Raw genomic sequence first — 14,183 nt, 5'->3', positions numbered from 1 at the left:
GGACTGGAGGACAGGGAGGTGGGCAACGAAACCTCAGGGTTAATGGCTCAGCAAAAGACTGCCTCCTGGGAGCCAGAGAAGGGCCCATCTTTGCTGGGCAGTGTTCTCAGTGCCAGCTGCCAGACTAAGGAGTGAGGCTGTGGCCACTGGGCTAGGAGTCAAGAAACTGTCCTCCCTTCTATCCCTGCCTCTTTTGACTAACTTGATGACTTTGGCAGGGCTCTTGTTGAGCTCTGGTCATTTTTCTTGATGTTGATGGTGGTGGTGATGATGATCGTGGTAATGATGATGATAATGACGGTGATGATAATAATATGATGACGGTGGTAGTGATGATGATAATGATGGTGATGGTGATGATAATGATGGTGGTAGTGATGATGATAATGATGGTGATGGTGATGGTGGTGGTGGTGGTTATGATGATGACGATGATGGCAGTGATGGTGAGATAATGATGATGATAGCAGTTAGCTTATGGAGTACTTATAGTATCCCAGACACTGTGCTTAGGGCTACCCACATATTAACGTCCATCTTTAGCAGGTACTAATTTTATCCTCAGATAGATAAGCAGAAGAAGGCATAGAAGGCTTAACTAACCTCCCCAAGTCTCTGGAAGCAGAACTGGGCTTTGAACCCAGGAGGTCCAGAGATCAGAGCCCTAGTGCTTAAGCACTACACTATATTATCATTCAAAAAGATGAAAAAGGAAAGAGTTGGACTAGCTCATCTCCAGGGCATCTTCCAGTTCTACCATGCTTAGATTCTAGGAATGCAGACTTTTATTTTTTTTTTTAAAGATTTTATTTATTTATTTGACAGAGAGAGAGACAGAGAGAGAGCACAAGTAGGCAGAGTGACAGGCAGATGGAGAGGGAGAAACAGGCTCTCCGCTGAGCAGGGAGCCGGATGTGGGGCTCGATCCCAAGACCCCAGGATCATGACCTGAGCCGAAAGCAGCCGCTTAACGGACTGAGCCACCCAGGTGCCCCTAGGAATGCAGACTTTTAAAGCACTACTTGCAAGCCTGTTTTACTGAAGGGTGACTCCCTACCCCATTCCTCTGTCCCCCAACATACATACACACGAAAATGGCAACTCAGCAGGAGCAAGTATCTAGACTGACTTCCTCAGCACTGCATTCTCAAAGTGAGGAACAGTGTCTGGCACACAGTAGTTGCTCAAGAAATAGTTGTTGAACAAATGACTCCGGAGTTGGACATAAAGCAGGCAGTCAAGGGGAGAGCGTTAATGAAATTTTGGGGTTACACATTGTTTTAAAGTTAATTGAAGGCAGATACTTCTTTTTCCAACTTGGAAAAATAACTAAAAAACTGACAGTAAATAGCAGAAGAATTTGGCAAGCCTTTTCCTTGATAGATGTTATTTAGGCTAACCATTTCTCCATTCTATTGTCTGCCAAGTACAGGACATCAAAATCAGTAATTGTCACTAATGCCAAAACAATAACAATTACACTATAGCAGTGGTGACAAAAGGAGCTATTGTAATTATACCAAATCTGTTCTGAGTTACTCACGCCCATTGCACATCTGCATCAGAATATTTTAGGGCAAGGTCTGCTTTATTGGGTGGAGAGAGTATAATTTTCTTTCTGACTGGTGCAGGAAACACACTGCAGAAAACCGACTCGGAGATGCTAAACTTTTCATTAAGAAAAGGTTTTAATACTGCACCCTGTATGAGGCAACCTCATGCCAAATCGTTCTTCCTGGAGCTACTTACTCAGAGGACAGATGAAGTTGGGAGGAAGATATTACACTGAACAGCATCTCCAGCAACTGGTTTCTGAGCCAGATTGTCTTTCCAGATGTTTGGCTTCCAGCTACAAAAAAGGGAAATTCAGATTTGAGAGAAAACGGATGTAAAGAGACATAATATTTGCTGCAGTAAGCAATCGTATTCACCAAATGCTTAGTTCACTCAGGAATTTAGGCATGGATGAGACTCGAAATTTTGGCATTTGAGTCTAGACTTCTATGCAATGCTTAAAAAGAATTTCAGGAAATGTTCCTAAAGTTCCCTTTAACTGGAGATTTTTTTGATGCTTCCCAGCACCACCCCCCCAAAAAAAATCCTAAAAATAAGGTCAAATTTATCTTCCAGTAGAAGAATGTTTTTTTTCCATTATCATAGGCTGCAACATTTCTTGACCACCTACTACATGCTGGGAATTATGGGAGGCACTGGGAACAGAGTGGTGGAGATTTTTAGTACTCGATCTTAATTCCTGTTCTTAATGTGCTTCCAGGCTAGGCCTTCAGCATGCCGATGTCACACTAAAAACGGAGCTTGAATTGCAGAGTTCAGAATGAAGTCCATACAAGAAGGAGGGGTGACTAAATAAGCTTACTTTTGTCCCATTATCCATTCATTCATTCATTCCCTTGGTTAGCCGGTTATTTTACAACCAATTCAGGGCACACAAACCATGCTGCAGAAATAGGACTGATGAGGCAGCTTGGAGAAGTGGGGTCAGATTTCTCTCTACTTGGATTCTGGCCCCAAAGGTCTTAATCTCTCTGAGACTCTGTTTCCTTGTCTGCAAAATGGGAATAGTAATTCCTACTATTCAGGTTTGACCTAAGGATGAGCAATTTTTCTAGTTTGAGTAACACTGTCCAATAGAATCTTTTTTTTTTTTTTTTAGATTTTATTTATTTTTTAGAGAACGAGCGAGAGAGAAACAGCATGAGAGGGGAGAGGGTCAGAGGGAGAAGGAGGCTCCCCGCTGAGCCGGGAGCCCGATGTGGGACTCGATCCCAGGACCCTGGGATCATGACCCGAGCCGAAGGCAGACGCTTAACCATCTGAGCCACCCAGGTGCCCTGTCCAATAGAATCTTTTGCAATAAAAAGAATGTTTTATATCTCCCCTGTCTGATGCAATAACCACTAGCCTCATGTGATTAGTGAGTACTTGGAATGTCACTAGTGTGACTGAGGAATTGAACTTTTAATTGTATTTAACTTCTATCAATTAAAATTTAAATTTAAGTGGCCACAGGTGACTAGAGGCTCCCGTCAGATCTGGAGGGCCCAGGACAAAGTGGTCAGTAATGGTTCCCTTCACACCTGCCCTAGCAGAAGGAACATGACAGAGCTCTTGTTCTGCACCCGGTTGGGAGGAGAGAAACTCAAAGAAACAAATCACAAATCTGTGCATTAGAGTAAGTCCAAGGGTTTTAGAAGCAGAGGAGGTGACTTAACTGGCTTGGTGGGACTGGGGAGGCATTTCTGCCTCCAGTGGGTGAAGCACGGAGTGGGGTGGGACCGGGGAGGCATTTCTGTCAAGGGAACAGCACGTGCAAAGCATGGCTGGAGGGCAGAGCATCACACACTAGGATGTGCAGGTGCTTCAGAGTGCTGAAGTTGGGGCTCATCAGGGGAACAAGGGTAGGAGAGATTCAACCAGGAAGGTAGGCAGGAACTGGATCATGAAGGATTCTACCTATTGCCTTATAGGGAACTGAGTTTTATCCTGGAGGTCTTGGAAGCCATTCTAGGTTGTGAAGGAAGAATATACAATTTGATTTGATTGCAACCCTACTCATAAAAACTGACTTCACAAGCCAGTACTTGGGAACAACTGCTCAGTTGTGGGTACCTTCCCCTTCCTTTGCCTCAGCCCTTCCCTCTACAAAATGGCCCCATGACAGGTGGCTCCCAGGGGTTCCATAAGGCTCATCCTGCTGCCTTCAGACTGGTGTCAGAAAGGTCTTCTCACCAGGCACTGAGGAGTCCAGGTCCCCATCCACGCAGATCTGCCTCTCATTCACTGAAGAAGGCTTGAGGGTGTACACAACAAACAGCCCAATTCTTAATGCAGAGAGAAAAGGATACATTCAGTGGTGGGCTCAACCCATGTTTGCTCAATACATATAAAGGTTTTGTACATAGATCCACCCAAATCAGCTTCAAGGGAGGGTTTGAGACGACTCATGTTATTCTGTGATCAATGCAATGTTTCCAGAGACTTCTAAAATCTGTCCGGATTCATCAGAGCAGTTAGCTCTGGCTCTGCCAGATCAACAGAACAGATATCAATGAGGATGGAAAAGGCTAAATACCATGCCACCTGGGACCCTCCTTTGGGAAGTCTGCAAAAAGACCTGTTGAGTCAATGGCTGATGAGGATGACTGTGCTCATGGAAATTCTCGAATTCTTGGCCTAATAAGTGTGTCTGAGCACCAGGGAGCAGTGAGCACATAGCCCTGCTGGGGGTCTAACAGACCTGCCCCTTTTCTCAACTCTCCACCCTGAACAGAACCTCTAGAAGGTTCCAAGGAAATGGAATCTGTCACAGCATTGAAGGGTAATGTTGCTGGGTTGAGTGTGGTCAGGAGAGAACTGGGGCCTATATTCCCTTGTGAAATAGTCCCAAGGCTCTGCCCATCCCCCTGGGAAGCCTGGCACAGTACCTGAGCAAGTCCTGGATGCTGAAGTGGCCCCTCAGCTGACAGCCCAGGATGGCAATGATGGTGGGGATCTTGGAGAAGGTGAGGCCCGGCTCACTGAAGAGGAAGACGAGCTTGGGTATAAGCTGTGCCTGGTGAGCAACTTCAGCATTCCGGGGTCCTTCCCTGTGAGCCCAGGAGAGAGGCAGTAAAAGCTTTTACTGGAATGAACCAAATTTGCTGTGTTTCTGCTAAAAAGGTTTCCTAGACTGGGCTTGCTCTGTGGCCCTCTGACTCCAATGCTCTCTTGGCAACTCATCAAAATATTGTCAGACACCCATTGAATATGTGTCTGCCAAGTGCCAGAGTTGCTCAGGGATGAGCCTCCCATGCCCTTCCACCCCCGGAAACTGCCTTCAAAGACAACCCCCAGTTATTGACTTTTAAATTCTAAGCCTCAGGGAAAACTAATGCCCATCTCAGAAAACTCAGAACAAAGACAGCAGACTCGTGTGTGACCGCGGAACACTTTCCAACAGCCAGGAGTGCAGGGCCCTTGGTGAGTCTGTCTGGGTGTGTGCTCTTCCTGCCTGCCCCAAACCACAAAGTGGATGAACACGCCACTGAGAGTCAAAGGGGAAAAAGACAGAATTCAAGCATCCACATCCTCCTTCTTAGGATAATCACAAATTCAATTTCCAGTAAATTCTCCCCCCGTCCAAAGAAAACAGCTCCCAGGATAAGTGTCCATCTTTTAGAAACAAATACAGAAAGAAAGTGGGAAAGACAAAAAGGAAGATGAAGGAGGGTGAATTGGGGTGGACTGCTCCTTCTTGAGCTGTCCTGTCAGTACGAATAGGATAAATTCTGCCAAACTCCACATTCCTGATAGACACAGAGGCAGAACCAGCCCAGTTCTGTGTGTGGTTTGTATTCATCAGCCTAACAGGGAAGGTGTGCGTTCATCTACCTACAAGCTCCCAATGTGTTTTGTGCTCTTATCACAGCACTAAGAGGCCTGCTTGTCTGTATTCCTTCTCTACAGGACTGTCCTTTTCTTCTTGAACTTCTAGCACTAAGAACTGAGTATGAAATGGAATGGGTTTGTAATAGACACCCAGTGAGTGACTGAGTGAAAAGATGCTCACAAATATATTCAAAAACATCAAAGGTGCTAATGATAAGTTGAAACAGCCCTCCATGAGGAGGCAGGTGGATGTGGGGGGTGACCAGCCTGACAGGTGAGGAAGGAGATGGGTTGCTATGGCGGCTTTCCTGCCTCCCTTCTCCCTTATTCTGATCCCAGTCCCTGGTTTTCTTTGGGGGCCTACCACGTTCTAACTCCCCTCCACCCTTTCCAGAAGTGAAGTCATGCCACATGACCCAAGATGGCCCAGTGAGACTCCATCCTATTGCTGAGACTAAGGAGGAAAAAAAGAAGCCCTCTGTGTTGCCTGTGCTGGCCGAGGATATGCTCTGAGGAGCTGCGCAGAGGCCATCTTGCCGTCTGCCCACATGAAGCCAGCACAGAAGAAAGCATGGACAAGATGGGTGACAGGTCTAAGACGAAGCAGTGTGAGCGCCACCCAGCCACGTGGGAAAATCTGCCCCATTCCAATGTATGAGCCAATAAAATCCCCTTTCTCAACCTTCCTTTTGCCCTCCCTCCTCCCTTCCTTTTTTCCTCTCTTCCTTCCTTCCCTAAGTTGGTTTGAATTGTATCTCTACCACTTGCAACCAAAAGAGCCCTGAACAATTTAAAAAGTCACTTAGAGGGAAAGTGGGTTGAGGGGCAAATGGGACATACAGAAGTGTTTTCGTTTGCTGAGCCCTGAGAGGGTGCTAGCTGCAGAGCTGGAGAGTCCCCTCCTGGGGCCCAAATCCACCAGGGGAGAGACTTGCCCCACATACGTGAGCCACTGGGAAGGACACTGCCTCAGACTGAATGTGTCCCCCCCCAAATTCATACGTTAAAACCTAACCGTCAGTGCGACAATATTTGGAGGTGTGGTCTTTGGGAGGTAAACAGGTCATGAGAATGGGGCCCTCGTGACGGAATTAGTGCCTTTATAAAAGAGATGCCAGCGAGCCCTCACCCCTCCCACCAGGTGACATTATAGGGAGAAGACTGCTCGTAACCAGGAAGCGGGACCCTCACCACACACCGAATCTGCCAGGGCCTTGATGTTAGACTTCCAGCCCCTAGAACTGTAAGAAATAAACTTCTGCTGCTTATATGCCACCCCATCTATCATATTTTGTTACAGCAGCCCACATGGACTGAGACAGACGTGCTGCCACCTGGGAACTCAGTGCTCTGGAAATGGGAGAAGGCCGTGGTTGCTGAGCCACTTCCTGTCCCACCCCCTCGGTTCCCCTTCTTGGTACGAAGCCGTTAGTTCTAGCCCCCACCCTGCCAAAGCCTGGCCTACCTTGGTGATCGAAGGATTTCCGCAAGGTGGGAAAAGAGGGAGTGCTCCAGGTTGTCCGCAGTATTCATCCAGAGCTGGAGACAACAAGCACAGAGTGAAACCAAGATGTGTGTGAAGAAGGGACTCCATGCAGTGTGAGCAGGTACAGGGTTGAGCATGCTCTCCTTACGCTTGAAGTCACTAGCACCATTTAGCAGCTCAGGAATCAGACCATCTCTCCCAACACCTAGAACTTAGAGGCTGCCTTTCCCGGGGGAAAGCTCGGACACCATTTCTCTCTTCCCCATCTCTGCTGCTGCCCAGTGCTTCAGTGGGAGTCTAGATTGGAACCAAGGACACCTGCCGTAACCTGTGTCTGGCCCTCAGCCCTGGAGCCCCTATAGCCACACACAATATGCAGCTCATCCTCACTGGAGCCTGGAAGGCAAGTGCCAGTCTTCCCAAGCGAGAGATGAGGAAACAGGCTGAGACGGACCAGTTGAGGGACAGGTCCCACTCACCACCAGCAAGTGGTAGGACTGGAATGAGAAGATGAGTCTTGCCTGTCTGGTTTGATGCTACCGTGACCATGCACCCAACTGTGCACACATCACTTTCTTCAGTCCCCTCCTCCGTGAAACCTGCAGCACAGCCCCCTCCCCTCCCACACGGCCGCACTGCGAGCTGCACACCAAAGGGAATGCACTCAGATTCCAAGAGTGAACTTTATCACTCAGGTTGTTTTCATTCACAGTAAACAAAATGCAGCTGCTAACCGTCCTGCTGGGGCAAAGTGGATGGCGTGCCTTCAGGTCTCCTGTCTGTTCCCCTTTAGAGAGCTCTACTATTTCTTATTTCCAAATACTGACATTTCCTAGGGCCCAGAATGGAGAAGGTTTGATGTGGGATTGTAAGAGTGCATTCACGGAGCAGCTAAAAGAGCTCACACTTATATAAATGAGACCATTTTCCAGAGGGAAGAAGTGCCCTGCAAAGTCCTAAAATGGTATCATTATCTGCATGTAGTAGCCAAGAAGAGTGACGCTCAGAGAGACTCAGAAACTTGCCTGGCGCCCCACGGTTTCTAATTGGCAGAGCCCGGCTTCAAAGCCTGGTCTGTCTGACCATCGAGTCCATCTCTTGTCTCCTCACTGCGCTCCCCACAGGCATCTCCTGCAGACAATGACCCATAGGGTCAATAATCGACCTCACTTGAATCAAGCAGGTGACCGTGGCCCCATCCTCTTACTTCGGAGTGAAAGCAAAGGAGCCTCAAAGGACTCAAGTTTCTGAGGAGGCCCATGAAGGTAGAGACCACCCCTCTGACTAGTCCCCACACATGCCACATAGAGAGCACTTAATAAGGACCCATCAAGTTTTTTAAAAGAGGGAATGCAAAGTAGATCAAGGTAAAATAAGTGGGTAAGTGGATTGCTCTTAAGCCAGAAGCACACTGACAGATTTCCAGCTCCTGTTTGCACAGCCGCTGCCTGGCATACACAGAAGAGGGCAGCTGCCATTTGGGAGAGCTGGTGTGGGCTGATATGGCCCCAGTGTGTAGGAGTCCAAGAGCCTGCACACTTGGAACGTTCATTCATGAAATCAGACATTGAGCAAATGCTTTGTCCGACTCAGTGCCGGGAGAACAGAGATAGTAAGATTGGACCAAGCAATCTTGTGTGCCCCTGAGCCCTTACCTTTCCCACAGAAGCATATTCCTGTTTCCTTTCCAGAGCACTAGAACAATAAAAAGCTGCCACACACATTGGAGGCTGCCTAGCTCTTTAGAAATTACATAATACCAAGTATCTGAATTTTGGGAAACATGGATAATTGAATCTTTTGGTTATTATCCTGTGTCACATAACCTCTGTACTGAGAACTGCATTGAGATGTCTGGATTAGATTTCTTTAAATATCAAATGGATAATACGTCAGATTTTGCCCTCTTCCCACCCCTGGAACCACCTCACTCTCAGAATGGGCTGGCCTATCCCTTCTTCAAGGAACCCAAAGCCTCAACCTCCTGCCTTTCTCCTGCTTCTCAACTTCCTGTCTCTCCCCTGCTTCTCAACCTCCTGCCTTTCCCCTGCTTCTCAACTTCCTGTCTCTCCCCTGCTTCTCAACCTCCTGCCTTTCCCCTGCTTCTCAACTTCCTGTCTCTCCCCTGCTTCTCAACTTCCTGTCTCTCCCCTGCTTCTCAATTTCCTGTCTCTCCCTACTTCTCAACTTCCTATCTCTCTCTGCTTCTCAACCTCCTGCCCCTCCCCTGCTTCTCAGCTTCCTGTCTCCCTCTTCCCTTTAAACTGTCTGTCCCAATCATCATGAATGGAACCCACCCTTTTTCTTGTAACCCACTCTTTTATCTCTAAACTTTCCCTCTCAATAGTGGGAAGGACTTGACCCATCAATAGTGATTTTCCCACTGGTATTTTTAACCATCCTTTTCTATTGCTTCCTCCTCCTCAGCCTAAAACCAGACTCAGGTCCCTTAAGTCTTGAAACTTCCTCCCTTCTATTTTCTTCTCTTTTTTTCTTCTTCAAAAGCCCACTGACTGTCTTGACTCCATCCTCCTCCCTCCACCTCACTTCTGACCCCATTACTTATGTTTCCTAGGCCTGTCAGTGACCTTCAGTTGACCTCCAAGTGACTTCCAAATTTTACACAGTCCTACAAATTACAAAATCTAAAACTTAACACATCCTTGCCCTTACTTGATAGAGGCAGACATTTGGAAAAGTTCTCTTCTTTTTGAAATTTTGTCCTCCTAATCTTTAAATTTTATTTCATTTCCTTTTGTTTTCCTTGTTTTTTTTTTTTTTTTTTTAGCTTCTGGTTTTTATGGGTTGCTTGTATTCTTAACTCTAGCTTTAAAAGCACCAGCTTACCTAAAAGTTTACTCAGGGAGGGGTGGTGTGGTACCCATGGTCATTCCAGGAGCAGGCAGTAGGAGGGTGGTGGGTTCCTCCATGGGTAATTTCTGGGCCAGGCTGCTGGTGGACATGCTTTGGAGCCAAGCTGCCTGAACTCAGCCACAGCATTTTGGAAGGTACAGGTATGCAGCCAAGGCATGCTGTCCTGTTTATCCATGTAGTGAGGTCATTTATGCATGTCTCCTTTCCTCTTGTGCACTAGGAGCCTATATTCCACACCTGGCTGGCTTCCTGCATAACCCTCTCATCCATATCTTCAGACCCAGATCCAGGGCCTGGTTCAATTAGCTAATATTTTATTTAGGATTTTTGGAGCTATATTTATGAATAAGATTGGCCTGTACTTTTTCATTTCCCATACTGTCCTTTTTTGGTTCTGCAGTCAAGATTGGCTCATAAAATAAGCTGGGAGTGCTCTCTTTCCAGTTTCCTGGAAGAGTTGATAAGGCTGGAATGGCCCATTTCCTGACTGGAAGAACTTCCCTATAGACACCCTGGGCCTGGACTTGCCTTATGGATGTTGTCTGTAAGATTTTAAACCTGTGATTCTGTTATTTGATGGTTATGGGACCATTTGAGTTTTTATTTCTTTTTGAGTGAATTTTGGAAACAAATTTTCTTGGAGATTGTTCAAATGAGCTAAGTGTTCACATTTATTGGCACCAAGTTGTTGATCCTATTTTCTTGTTGCCTTTCTAATTGCTCATTCCTCTGTGGTTATTCTTCCCTTTCCTTCCTAATATTATTTAGTTGTGCCTCCTGTTTGTTTGTTTTTTCCCCCTTAGCCAATCTCAACAGGTCTGTCTGTGTTATGAGAACTAGTTATTGGCCTTGGTGATCCTTTCTACATTTGTTTCTTTCCTACTTAAGTAATGTTCTCATCTCTTTTTCCTTCCTTCTTTCTCTGAATTTTGTTTTTGTTTGTTTTTTTGTTTGGGGTTTTTGTGTTTCCATTTTTGTTTGTTCATTCTAACTTCTTGATCTAAAAGTTCTGTTCATTAATTTTAAATGTTCTTTTCTCTAATATATATACACTGATGACTATAAATTTTCCTCTAAATCTAGCTTTCACCAGCACCCCCCCCCCAACAGTGCTTTGTTATATGCACTGTTATACAGTGTGTTCCTTTCATTCAGTTCTAAATCACTTCTAATTCGAATGATGAGCTTCATTAATCCTCTTTATCCCACTGTCTTTGCCAAAATTCAGGCTTCAAAATCTTCTATCTGGATTTCTGTAGCAATCTCACAACCCACTCTCCCTTGCCTTGGGCTCCTGCCACCAGAGTAATAGGCCTAAAATAAAATTCTAACATGTCATTCTTTTGTTAATATCCTTAGGTGTCAGGAGCTTCGCAAAACTTAGCAATAATCTAAAACTTATCTATAAAGCCTTTAACCTAATAATTCAACTTTGATCATTTATTCAAAGGAAATAGTTTTTAGAGCAGGGGAAATGTATGCACAAAACAACAAAATAACATTTATTCAAAACAACAATATAGGGGGAAAATCTAAGACTTTGACAATAGGAGAATGGTGAAGAAACCAGGAACTTGCTCTAAGGCAGATATTATTCTGATTCAGAACAAATCGTGTAAAAGTCCATAAAAAATGCTTTTAAATGTGAAGTTCAGATCTTTAACAAGCATTATTGGTGAGGGTCATTGAAGGAGTAGTGATGGACAGTCGACGAGTGTTGCTTGCTGGGAGCCTATGAGATTAAGAAAGGGCATGATGTGATGGAGGGGACCTTGAATTCTTGACTGGACAGGTCTCATGAATGCACTTGGGGACGAACAGTGACCTGGTGTGCAGCAGTGTAGCACAGGTCATAAGGGCTTTCCTAGCACTCATGTGTTTCTAGTTTTAAATACCTCCCTCTTTTATTCCCTGGCCCCTTGCATGTTTCTCATCTTCCTTTCTCAAGCCCTTTTCCTCCCCATTTTGCCTTTCCATGGACCAGGGCTGTGTCTTTGCCACTGTCTGGTTCTTAGAGTCCCAGACTTTGGGAGACGAGCTCTAGGGGGGGTTTCTCCCTGTCTCTCCATCTTGTAATGAGACATAGTATTTACTCTTTTTTTTTTTTTAAAGATTTTATTTATTTATTCATGAGAGATAGAGAGAGAGAGAGAGAGAGGCAGAGGCAGAGGGAGAAGCAGGCTCCCCGCGGAGCAGGGAGCCCGATGCGGGACTCGATCCCAGGACCCTGGGATCATGACCTGAGCTGAAGGCAGACGCTTAACCGACTGAGCCACCCAGGCGTCCCCATAGTATTTACTCTTAACGCAGGAGCATTTGGAACTGGAGTTCTGAGGAGAGAGTAAGGGTTGTGCCAGCGACTTGCTTGGCTGATGGTTTCTCCTCCAAAGGCATTAGGCTCCAGAGCTTCCTAACATAGTCAGATGTGAGGAGCAGACAAGTGTCTTTTCCCTTTCATTCAAAGTATTTTAACCAAAAAAGAAAAAAGAAGAGTCCATAATAAATATTTTTAATGTCTGTTATGTGAGAAGAGGCAGGACTTAAACTATATCTACACTATGATCATGACTATGATATAAAAATATATGTATATTATGCATAGAAAGTACAAAAAAGCAATGCCTTAAAAGTTGACAACCGTCAACTTTTCTGTAATTTTAAATATTTAAAATTTAAATATCCTATACTAAGCATGTATCATGTTTTAAGTTAAGAAAATCCATTTTTTAAGTCCTTCCAAGGACTGCAGCAGGAACTGGCTAAAGCGCACGTCCTGTCATGCAGCCTAGCATCTCCCACCTGTCTCAACTCCCCCCCGGCCAGCCTCACCTCTCCCTGCCACAGACAGCCCTGCAGGCACCCTCCAAGCCACTTGCTCTCACATCCCCATGGTTGTTCCCATCCCTCCTGTGTGCAAATAGCATACACTCCACCTGGAATGTTCCCCCACTGAATGCATTCTGCCCAACTCAGCCCCAGAGTCCTGATCTGCAAATCTGAATGGACTGTGCTCTCACCCCACTCCCCTGATGCCCTGTGCCTGTCTTGCTGTGATGTCTAGCACATTGTACTGTCACTTGGTCATGTCCTGGGCCCAGGCAGCTGTGTCGAGAGGCTGGATCCTGGTTATCAGCATGTCTCCAGGACATGGCCAGTGCCTGACCCCATGGGCACTCTGGAAATGGTGCTTTGTGACTAGAGCAACCCACCCAAAGTTCTGTGCAGTACCCCCCACTTAGGCTCAGGCCTGCCCTCAGGGTCTCTCAGTCAGCACTTTCAAGGAGGATTGGTCAACAGCAAAGCACCATCTAAAGGAATTGGGGTATATATATTTTTAAGCCCATATATATATATATATATATATATACATATGGTACCTACAGTTTTAGAATCCGTTCCCAGATACTATCTGGTTTGACCCCCCTGCCTGTGAGGGAGAGGTGATGCTTCCCATTTCACACACGAGAAGACTAGAACTCAGAGAAATCAAGAGACTTGCCCAAGGCCACACAGCCCATTGATGGTCTCTTATTAATTACAAACCCAGGCCTCTGGGCTCCAAAGCCTTTGAGGCTTTCCCTCTCACTACCCTCATGATTACTGAGGAAGCTGGCCTGCTGAGTTTAGAGGAAGCTCCAGATGTTCTTTACCATCACACACACCCACTCCTTCAGGGCTAATGTCCAGTCTCCAGTTTACCTCAAAATTGCAGAGGATGTGTTGAAAGACGCCAACGTTGGTGACAGCAGATGACCCGAAGCCTAGTTCTGCAGTGCCAGCAATCGAGAGGATGAGCTGAAAAATTCGATGGTTTAGGAGAGAGGTCTTTTTCCTCAGGAGAAAAGCCATTATCTGAAAAAGTTAAAACACAAAGCAATTTCCTGGTGAATGCATCATTAGAACTCTTTCTCCTTCACCTGCTTGTGCCCACCAGCACCTGTCGTCAGCCCAGCCTGCAAGTCCTCTGCTCTCTGGTGCTACCTCCTTCATTCCCATATTCTCAGTGGAAAAACACATACCAACTTCTGTGGCTGCTTCCCACCAGTGTCCACTTCTCTGTACTTGTGTACTTGTGTGACTTGACCTCTCACTAGGGTCCCCCTGCTTCTTCCTGAAAATCTCCCCCTGTGTTTCCAGAATGCCACTCTCTCTTGGTTTCCTCCTGCATTTCTTTTTTTTTTTTTAGTTTCAGAGGTAGAGTTTAGTGATTCATCAGTTGCATATAACACCCAGTGCTCATTACATCAAGTGCCCTCCTTAATGCCCATCACCCAGTTACCCCATTCCCCCTACCTTGCCTCCAGCAGCCCTCAGTTTGTTTCCTAGAGTTAAGAGTCTCTTATGGGGGCACCTGGGTGGCTCAGTTGGTTAAGCGGCTGCCTTCAGCTCAGGTCATGATCCCAGGGTCCTGGGATCGAGCCCCACGTCTGGCTCC

At 46.1% G+C, this 14,183-nt stretch overlaps 1 protein-coding gene across 1 annotated transcript in view; it reads right to left on the bottom strand.

The window, feature by feature from the left end:
* The window catches only part of WDFY4 (WDFY family member 4), a 277,946-nt gene that overhangs the window by 181,384 nt on the left and 82,379 nt on the right, over positions 1 to 14,183 (bottom strand). Inside the window, 5 exon segments of the mRNA XM_021699514.2 lie at positions 1,750 to 1,849; positions 3,751 to 3,842; positions 4,446 to 4,607; positions 6,854 to 6,927; positions 13,448 to 13,600. Of these exon segments, the coding sequence (XP_021555189.2) occupies positions 1,750 to 1,849; positions 3,751 to 3,842; positions 4,446 to 4,607; positions 6,854 to 6,927; positions 13,448 to 13,600 (581 nt within the window).

This window comes from Neomonachus schauinslandi, chromosome 6, assembly GCF_002201575.2.
Source record: "Neomonachus schauinslandi chromosome 6, ASM220157v2, whole genome shotgun sequence".
In the NCBI taxonomy this organism is placed as follows: Eukaryota; Metazoa; Chordata; class Mammalia; order Carnivora; family Phocidae; genus Neomonachus; species Neomonachus schauinslandi.
This window is presented reverse-complemented; position numbering and strand designations above follow the sequence as displayed.